The 10,299-nt window shown below is 33.3% G+C and overlaps 1 protein-coding gene across 1 annotated transcript; it reads right to left on the reverse strand.

Annotated features, from left to right (window-relative positions):
* Positions 1-2,523: 2,523 nt before the first annotated feature.
* LOC134253027 (uncharacterized) lies at positions 2,524-9,852 on the reverse strand. Its single transcript, XM_062735549.1, has 5 exons — positions 9,812-9,852; positions 4,165-4,257; positions 3,590-3,744; positions 3,071-3,085; positions 2,524-2,908 (listed from the first exon to the last, which is right to left on the reverse strand). Exons 3-5 carry the CDS (start codon positions 3,735-3,737, stop codon positions 2,643-2,645), a joined length of 429 nt encoding a protein of 142 aa, XP_062591533.1. The 5' UTR covers positions 3,738-3,744; positions 4,165-4,257; positions 9,812-9,852; the 3' UTR covers positions 2,524-2,642.
* Between the last annotated feature and the right edge of the window lie 447 nt (positions 9,853-10,299).

The following is a 10,299-nucleotide window of genomic DNA, read 5'->3' on the forward strand; positions in this document are numbered from 1 at the left end:
ACATTGCATATCAGGTATAATCTCAGATAGGTAATCTGGTACTAAATCATTGTGAATTTTGTACATGGTATTTAATCTTTGGATCTTGCGTCTGTCGCTGAGTGGCTCCCAGCCTGTTTCAAAATACAAAGAGTCTCTAGAGGCAATCATAGTTAGTCCAGTAACAATCCGAGATGCGTGTAGTTGCAATTTCTCTAATTTTTCAGAATCGATGGATAGACAACCACCCCATACAACTGAAGCGTACTCAAGTTGGGGACGGATAAATGAAGTATACATAAGTGAAAGGGTTTTTTCGATTTATTTTAAACTTAAGTTTTTTCAAAAGACCTATTTTTTTGTATGCATTAGACAGCAAGATTTCAATGTGAGATGACCAACTTAAGTTGTATGAAAAAGTTACCCCAAGATGCTTATGAGTTGAACATATTCTAATTGGCTATCCTGGAAAAGGAGTTTTGGAAATTCTTTGTTTTTTCTTGTGTTAAAAAATACAATAGTTTTAGAGGGATTAAATTTTAGCAACCATTTTTTAGACCATTCTTCAAGAGATAAAAGATCATTATTCAGATGACCTTCTATAGATTTGACACATTTAGATGCATACTGCAAACTGTTATCATCAGCAAAAAGTCTACAAAAGCTTGACATCTTATCAGCTACATCGTTCACATAAATTAAAAATAACAAAGGACCTAATACAGAGCCTTGTGGAACACCTGCATAAAGGGATTCAGTAGGGGATACCAGGTTTTTGTATATCACTCTTTGCGTTCTATTCTCTAAATAGCTTTTTAACCAACTATACATATCTTTCTTTACACCATACATTTTTAATTTAAATAAGAGTCCTTTGTGCCAGACACGGTCAAAGGCCTTAGATAAGTCACAAAAAATCATACAGCAGGATTTGCCTTCATCAATATTTCTAACAATGTTATCATATGTTTCTAACAACTGCTGTCTGATTGCTGGCACTGATCTGTGATTGTCCAAGACAGGGGAGGTCAGTAAGATGCTCAACATTTCATATTTAAATCGTGTTTGTGATATGACCCTTGACTTAATGGACTTGAAGTATTTTTAGGAAAGATGCGAATGTTTTGTCACAAAAGTGTACTTACAAGGTATAGTGGGTCTTCGCTCCATTTTTTGTAAACCAAAAAATATTTTTTTTATCCCAAACTTTTAGGATTATCTTTCAAAAAACTGGAGCGAAGACCCACTCATATTGAAAAATTTTGTTAAAGTATGAGAAAATGATCGTTTTTGTTCTTTTTAGTGTGTGTATGCTTTTTCATTGGCAAATAATTTCAGCCTTTGTGAGATTTTTGTAAATTGTAGATACCAGTATTTTACATTAAAGTATACTTTAATATTAGATGAAATATGAAATAAAATTTGGATATTAATTGAGATTATATTTTTCACTTCTTATCTTTCGCGCTATAGGCATTCTGCCCGTCTTATCCCCCAATCTTCTTTTCACTGAATCTTCATTAGGCCATTCCAAGTTTTTTCTCTGTTTAGCGTCCATCCATCTTTCAAAAACCTACCTATCTATTTGCAAAAAACACACAAGCCAAAACATAAAACACAGGCTTAAAAGTCATAAAAATGACGCTCTTCAAATGATTTGATCTAACTAAATTGCTTTAATAGAAGACATATCTATTAATCAATTTCAGGACTCCTGATGCTGTGTGTTTTTTCTCATATGGGGTGTCAAACACCAAGGCGCACGCTGACGCTAAACATAGAAAAAACTTGAAATGGCCTTACATATAATGTCATTGTGCACCTTCTATTTTACTTTTTGATCCGACACATATTTTGGGTTTTCCACATCAAAACATGGACACTGCCATTATATTCATATGGGAGGCGGGAGGGGGGGGGGGTTATCATTTAGTGAGCTCATTGCTCACAGTACCTCTAGTTTTTTTTATGTATTTTATACTTAGGCCACTAGTTTATATGTAACAACTTTCATTCACAGGAAGAGACAATTTTCTTAAAATCACACATATTTTATGCCTAAAACGATTATATGACAGACATCAAGCCTGGGGGCCATAAAACTTAGACGAGCTCACATTTGATCTCAGTCTTCCTAATTGTTTTTATCTTTTTTACTTTTAAATATTGAAATTGTCATTTTTACACCAACTTTTTGCATTTTTTACTGGAATATTGACCAGAATGAATTATTGGCTGTTACTAAAAATAGAAACAACATATTTCTGACTTTCAATGGGTGTCATTTAAGTTAATAATTAAAAAAATCAACTTTTTTCTTGAGATTGCCTACCACAGCCTATATTTGCATGGTTTTCTCGTTGACAGGCTCTTAAGCAGAGAAAATGTAGCAGTTTTTTTTTTCAAATCTCTGTTTACATGGGAACCGAAGCTGCCTAATCATCTCCCACTTCTTACATAAAGTGCTCTTGGGTTTGGAAAAAATTGATTTGATTGCAATGCCCTAGCTTATACAAAACCGAAAAACGAACTCTAGTACTTGTTTGTCCTTTTATTTGATAAATACAGCTTTTTGTTAAAGTTCTAAATTCCATCATTTTAAGCAAGGTGAAAAATGCTTATAAATATAATTGGAAGTGGTGCTTGTCTTGTTGTTTAAATTATCATTTTCCACATGCCATCCAGCTTAATCCCACTCCGTATGTTATCGAGTCATTCCAAGTGCGCAACTTTAATGCAAACTTTGACTTCGTGATGTACACCACATCAGTACGAAATCGTGTGTTTTTCTTATGCGAAGTATCGAGTGTGAAGATTCCATAGGTTATCACAGGTGGTTTCTCAAAATGTTTCTTGAAATAAATATGTTTGACATATGGCCAGGAGAAGCGATGAACTCCGTGGTATAATTTGATCACGCCTGATTCACCTATTATCAAAATAAAATGTATTTAGTAAGGTTGTGTCAGCTAATTGTGAATCGAACCTTACATCTTTAAAAACAATAATATTGTTAGAAAGTTAATATATCGACTATATCTTACTTTTCTTGTTATAATAAATCGACAAAATATATAGTTAAACTACTTACATACAGTGTTTCTCCCTGAAAAAATATGTACAGCAGAAATGTATATGATTATGATTGTCTTCTTGCAAAATTAGGTCTTTTTTTTATCTCCTCAGCTATATATAATTATCTTTTGAAATTCTTAACAATACAACAATACAGCATTTACCAGAAAGGCAATGGTGTATTTTTGTTTGCTTAAAGTCCATTTAATATTTCCTCAAATCATATAATGTTTAAATTAGACAATACTTGCCCATGGGCAAAATTTTCATTGTTTTTGGCGGTGTGGGGCACAGTTTTTATTTAGACAATCCAAAAAAGGTCATCAGCCATTAAAATTGATGGGGCATAACCATAACGTAGGCATGTACGAAATCATTAGAATTTACGAATATTAATTGTTCCTTTAATTGAGAAGCATATTATTAAAGAATTTCCTTTAACCGTATATTATAACTTTACTTTAATCATTCAAACGTCACTTGAAAGTCTTGTTGCTTTAAACTATACATTTTAACTTCAACAATTATTACTCACGATGTTTAAGTGTTCTGATTTCTTTATTCATATCCCTCTTGCTTTTCTCCAAGTTTTCTATTTTTGACTCCACACGGTGAACATCATACAGAAGATGATAAAGTACATCCATCCATCTTATATTTTGACTTTGACAACTCTCGGACATCTCTGGCCTACAGTGGACAGAGTTAAATTTACATATTTTAAAATGTGGATAATACTGGCATTAAATTTCAAATAGCTATGATTTTTCATAATTTTAGAATTTTAAATACTTAGCATGTTTTATAACATAATTCCAATTCTTAGTTATAAATTATTGGAATCCACGAACTTCGAACGCCATCGCTAAATACGCACGTTTCTGCCACTATGAGCTGCTTACTGCCACGACTAACCTTTTTAGCATACCTACAGGAACAAACCCTTTTAAAGCTGAATTTATATTTAATAGAAAATGGAAAATTGTTACCATGGCAGCAAAAAACGAGTCCGCTCTTATGATATTGTATTTATTGGTTTTTATGTATTCAAACATTATTGAATATCCGGAAGACAAAATCCCATGTACAGAACATCGTAGGTGTACATACCTTTATAATAGACGTGGTGGCATTAATGATTAACCATCCGCTCATAAAAAGAATAACAAAGACTGTTTTCTTTGAATTCATAGTTCTCGTTATCTGAAAAAGATACTTCAGTGCTGAATGTTAAAATACTGATATTAAATAGTATCCATATTAAGGATTTATTGAAAATCATACTATGGAGAAAAGAAGTGAGTTAGTAAAAATTAGCCACAATTCTGGAACTGGGACCTTTTTTTAATTGGAAATGTCTTTTGTAGTGCAAATAGTAGAAATGGCCCTAGGTACTACAAACGTGTTACATTTGGCTGTGTATTCTTTTTTCACACTTTTGATGGAAAGGGACTTCCGCTAATACACGTACAACGCTAAATGTCTTGTACATATATAGATTATAGAGAATATTACCCCCCCCCCTTTTCAATAAGAACTGCGACTTATTGACGATCACCCCAATCAAGCCACGATCTAAAAAGTTTTGGACCGGGCGGATCGGAACCGATCTGCATCTAAATCGAACAATTTGTCAAATAATTGTCCTACGTCAAACGCGCTGCTAACAGCTTCTACATGTAAGATGTTACGCAGACCGTTGGCGACCAGCGGCCGCTACGCTGTCGCTTTACGACATTCAAGACAATACTACAACGCTACTCAGACTTAGATGAAAGTACGACGATATCGCTACGGTGGTGCCGATCATATTACGATTGTGTTACGCTTCGATTTTGGCGAAAACGGGCAAAACTCGAATGTGAACGGGGGCATAAGAACTGCGCTAACTCAAATCAACGATAACGTGTTCAAAAGTCAATTTCCGCCAAATATCGTACACGCTAATAAAATGCATTTTCAATATTACATGTATGAAGAAACGTAATTTTAGAGAACTAAAATTTTATCTATGGCAATCAAAAAATGATGTTTAACTTGTGTTTTATTTTTAAACAGTCGTGTTTTACAATTAAACATAGAGGGTTTAAATACAAAACATTAGTATTTTATATATAAACACTGATATTTAAACTGGTGTTCAATAAGTAGGGTGTTTAATCATCCGTCTTAAACACGTAATGTTCATATGCATCAAATCAACAAATAAAGTAGGTGTTGCTTCTCAGTATTTGCTGTAGGAATTCACCATTTTTACAATATCTTAATTTATGAAGCAATTCCGCACATAATGGTAAACATTTTTCGACACAGAAAAAAATATGAATCACAAGGCAATATGTTGACTTTAGATCATACCAAAAGCAATTACAATTAGCATTAATTAGTAGTAATTTTGTGCCAAAATTTTAAATTTTTTACAAACTTCTAAAGGGGAAATAAAAACCAATATTATGATGATTTCTATTATTGTATTAATATTTTAATCACTGGTGTTTAACACGAGTGTTCATTTCTTAATCATATATATTTATGAATTAAACACATGGTATTTATATAGAAATTGCAAATTAAACACCAGTGTTTAATACGTTATGATAGAAAATGACGCAGTTGATTATGTCATAACATGGTATTTGAACGCAGAAGATGTAGAATCACGCATATACTGACAAAGAAACACCATATCCAGCAATGAAATAGGAGGTATTTATACATTTCTTCATGTTAAATCTTTCAAAAAAGAATGCTTAATACATGATTAGAGATCTGAAATGTTTTTCATTTTTGAAATGCAGGGTTTTTTCCTATACTTAGTAATCGTCTGAGTGCAATGCGGCCATGCGCTGATATAGACATAAAATATTGTAGTCTTGATATCTGATTAATTTGCAGGGACATTCATCTGTTATTGTGAATCCTGAGAAGCATACATTACTTGATAAAGAAAAGGGATTTTAAACGAAGATCATACTTAAAGTTGAGAGGTGAGTCTTAAAAGACCCCCCCCCCCCCCCCCAACACACACACCATTGATTCCTGATAAATAAATGTAATCCAGTTAGGTACCTGCGCTTGCTTACATTTATGTTCCCTAACATGCAACAATTATACTACAATCGCGCATGTACAAAATTTTCATTTCCAGCCCGCGCACATACATGTACATGGTTAGGGAGTGCTTGTTTACATGATAGAAAATGTCTTGAAATTTTTAGTGTACACACACTGTACGCTTATTGGTATATGGTTTATTTCAATTGCAGATTTTCATTCCAAACTTGTCTCAGTATATATTATATAATTAAAATTGGCTGAAGAATAACAAATTATTTTAGTTTTCGATCTCAATGTATTCTTTTGTATATAATTATCTGAATTTACATAGTGAATCTTTTTTCATCTATCTATTTTTCAGGATATTTCTGAAGAGAAGAAGGAACTAGAACTACTTAGTGTGGATACAATTTTGGAGAATGGATAACTGGAGATCATCATTCGTTGCAGAAGAACCTGAATTTTACCCACAACCAGAGGAGCTAGACTGTTTAACTCGGTTAGAATATTATATGGAATTGAGTGAGTGATACCCCAGCAGCCCATGTATAGTATGGAGAATATTTATTGACAAATATAATTATAAAACCATAACGCTGCAGATTTTCAGCTATATTGCTGCATAAGTAAGGGAAGTTTTAGGAAGCCAAAGGTGATATCAAAAAGCCGGCATGGACTTTAATTTATCATAGGGAATGGTTGTGTGTAAAGCTGAAAAGTCGTAAGTTTTTAAGCTGTTGATTTTGGTATAATCATGTGATTTCAAATTGTCCATACGTCCTGTACGAAAATTTGCTGATTGCTATTTTTCAGATTCTGGATTGTTTATTTGGATTTTCTTGATGTAGTATGTTACACTGGGGAGATCATCTAATGTTTTGTACAAATTTACAAATTTTTAAAATAGTTATCTCCCCTTTATTTGATGTATCTTTTGATTATCTTTCGTCATTTATACACGTATAATAAATGACAAATTCATCCATCAAACTTTGTGTTTGTGTTACTTTAATATGGGTGTGATATGGTCTACATAAGGTTATAGGTGTGTGCAAAAAAAACTAGCTTCGGTGAACTTGTAAAATTAGTTAAATTACACTGGAGAACATAGATTAACTTCTTCGGAATTTGTCAGTATCCACATCTAGTATGTCTTCTAGAATATATTGTTTGCATATCATGGACATTGCCATTTTTATCATATGGGAGACGGAGGCGAAGAAATAATATAGGCACTGAACATTTGGGTGTAGGTTTAACCCCCCCCCCCTCCACCAACACCACTTTCAGGACAATAGTGAAGGATAGGATCCGATCCGGTTCATTGAAAACTCATTAACTTTCTGTCATTTAAATGTTGGTGGCTGGACATCGAACAATCATGATTTAAGACGAACATTGATCAAATGTGTAAAGGCTGACATTGTGTTTGTGAAACACATTTACCTGGAGTTACGGGACTTGATTTAAAAGACTTGGGTTATGAATGGTATGGTAAAATCTACGAAAATATCAGAGAAACTTTCTTTCATAATGTTAATTTAAATAGATAATGTAGCTCCAGTTGAAAATTTAAACATTTTAATGAAAAATCATCAGAGACAAACTGCCAAGTTTTTAAATTTATGTTTTTCACTAAGACAAAAATATTTATATCAATCAAATTTAAAATATAATGTCCATCATGCGCGCTATCTTTAAATGATTATAGTAATACTGTACATATATTAAAGTGACATATAGGTCCAATGGGCCGGGTATGATGTATTTTTATACGTTTATAAATTGTATTTACTTGTTGTCTATACACATGTCACTATAATAAAATATTTACTTACTTACTTACTTACTTCAACAGACACAGGAGGTTACAGTGTAGGCAAAGAACGGTAATTGGTAGGCTTTGAGAAAATCGATACTAAAAGAAGTTTGATCCTAAATACACACACACCCTCAATAGGATTTTTTTTTGTTTTGAGAATTTTTCCTTTTTTTTTTTTTTTTTTTTGCATGTCAATTTTTATTTTAGAATTGATTTTTTTCTATTCTAATTATCCCCCCCTTTTTTTTAATTTCCTTCCGACGCCAATGAGTAAGTCCTAATGTGCATCTAGATGTATCATGCAAGTTTGGTCAACAAAGGGCTGACTTAGTTAATTGGAAATGAGACCTGCTCCAAAAACATTAATTTTTTCTCACTTATCTGCAAAATGGTTGTTTGTTGTTCAACTCAGTGGCGTAGCGTCCATTAAGGCAAAAAGGCAAATGCCTACACATAATTTTGGGCAAAATATATGGTCATGTTTTTTTAAAAAATAAAATTAATGTAATGAATTAATTTGTCAATAATAAATAAACTCAAAAATATATAATTCAGTACATATATATTTTATAGCTGTAAAACATAATCTACAGTCTTGTTTCTCTTAGTGGCGTTAGCAGTCAAACTGAGTACCCCATACAAAGATGCCCTGAAACATTCCTGCAATCTCTGACAAATTAGGAAAAATCAAGTTTCTCACAACAAAGTGGAAACCTTTTGCTCTTTTAATCCCAATTAACAAAGTTATTGTAGCGTAATGTGTTGTCGTTCGAATTAAACCGAAATTTAGCATCAAACTTACATGCCGTTTCAAATCCTTAAAACGTTCTTTCCATTTTTCCGTTCGCTCAGCAGCGTTCCTGATACTAGTATATTAAAATTTGTTTGACACATGTTCATGCATAGGGAGAGTGAGGGGCTACGACGGAATCGGCTAAGACCGACTCTCTCTCTCTCTCTGTGTGTGTGTGTGTGTATAAAATTTATCTGTTTCTACAGTACAATGACAGCATATTACTTAAATACCAATTTTGGAAAATATTTATTCAAATTTATAACAAATAATATAAATGCCTATATACGTATGTATCATAGTTTCCAAAATTAATCTGCTTAGAAATTTTTTTCAACTTTTATGTACTTTGATATGACATATATCTTTGGAATTTATAAGAGTTTGCTTTATAAAAACTTACTAGACTGCTTAATGGGCGAAATTCCCAAAATGCCCAGTTATAAAACTATTATAACAAGCATAGTTATTACATATTTTGTTTAAATTAACAATTATTTTCTTCTTTCCAAATGCTAATTTTGCGTCTATTTTTCAAAATTTTCTCGGGGGAGGTCCCCCAAATCCCCCATACAGGAGGGGGTGACCCCCTCCCGCACCTGCCCCCTTTCGGCGCTTCGCGCCTCAATGAAGCCTTCGGCTTCATTTTCTAGTGCCTACACATATATTTGAGGCACGCTACGCCACTGAACGTCCCTCTAGAGAATTTTTACTCATACGGAGACACCACCACTTGCCGGTAGGCCTAGAGAGCTGCAAATTTTATCCTATTGTAACGTGCCCGACTAGTTTTCAATAAAGACGCTGTTTCAAAGTTTAAATGAGTTTATTGTGAGATTAAATTAATTCAATAAATAATAAAAGTACATCCCTGAAAAACTCTTGGTTGGTAAGTTGAATTATCCAATTTAATCAATACTCTAGCGCAGCTTACGTTTTGTAACACGGGTTATAAATAAAAGGGGGGGGGGGTATATCGACTGGCACCCAACGTATAGGTATATATATAATATAGATAAACTTTAATGTCTGTAACTTTTTAAATAAGTGTTTGCAGTGTCTGTATAACTGTTGCCCAAACTTACATTCTGCCTCTACTGCTCTCTCTATCTGACTGCTCCGACTCCGAAACGCCTGCTTATACTCTTTTGTGTCACCGATGTAAATAATGACGTAGTGCGCAAGTTGACGTCACCGAGTTTGGTGACTTTACAAAACCCCATAACCGGAAGTTTCCGGTTACCAATGTTTACAAGGTGTATGGAGAAGTAATTCTAGGGGGAAATATGATTTGTGTGGGATGCCAGCGATGTTTAACAACAAAATTAAATATAAAAAGAACCCAGTTATCGTATACAGATATGATCTGTTTACAGAATTGAGATAGCGCTATTTTATTGCCATAATTACCAAATCACCAACACGTGCACCAATGCCGTTACCTATAAATCACCAACGGTCACCAACGATCTCCAATCATCCTTGTTATAAGGTTAATTTTATATTTAATGCAATTAAATTAAGTATGTAATCTCCAAATTATCAGCAACATCAGCATACAAAATAAAACCAA

Source organism: Saccostrea cucullata, unplaced genomic scaffold (assembly GCF_032062105.1).
Source record: "Saccostrea cucullata isolate Sc308-1 unplaced genomic scaffold, CSIRO_AGI_Scuc_v1 ctg1565, whole genome shotgun sequence".
NCBI lineage: Eukaryota > Metazoa > Mollusca > Bivalvia > Ostreida > Ostreidae > Saccostrea > Saccostrea cuccullata.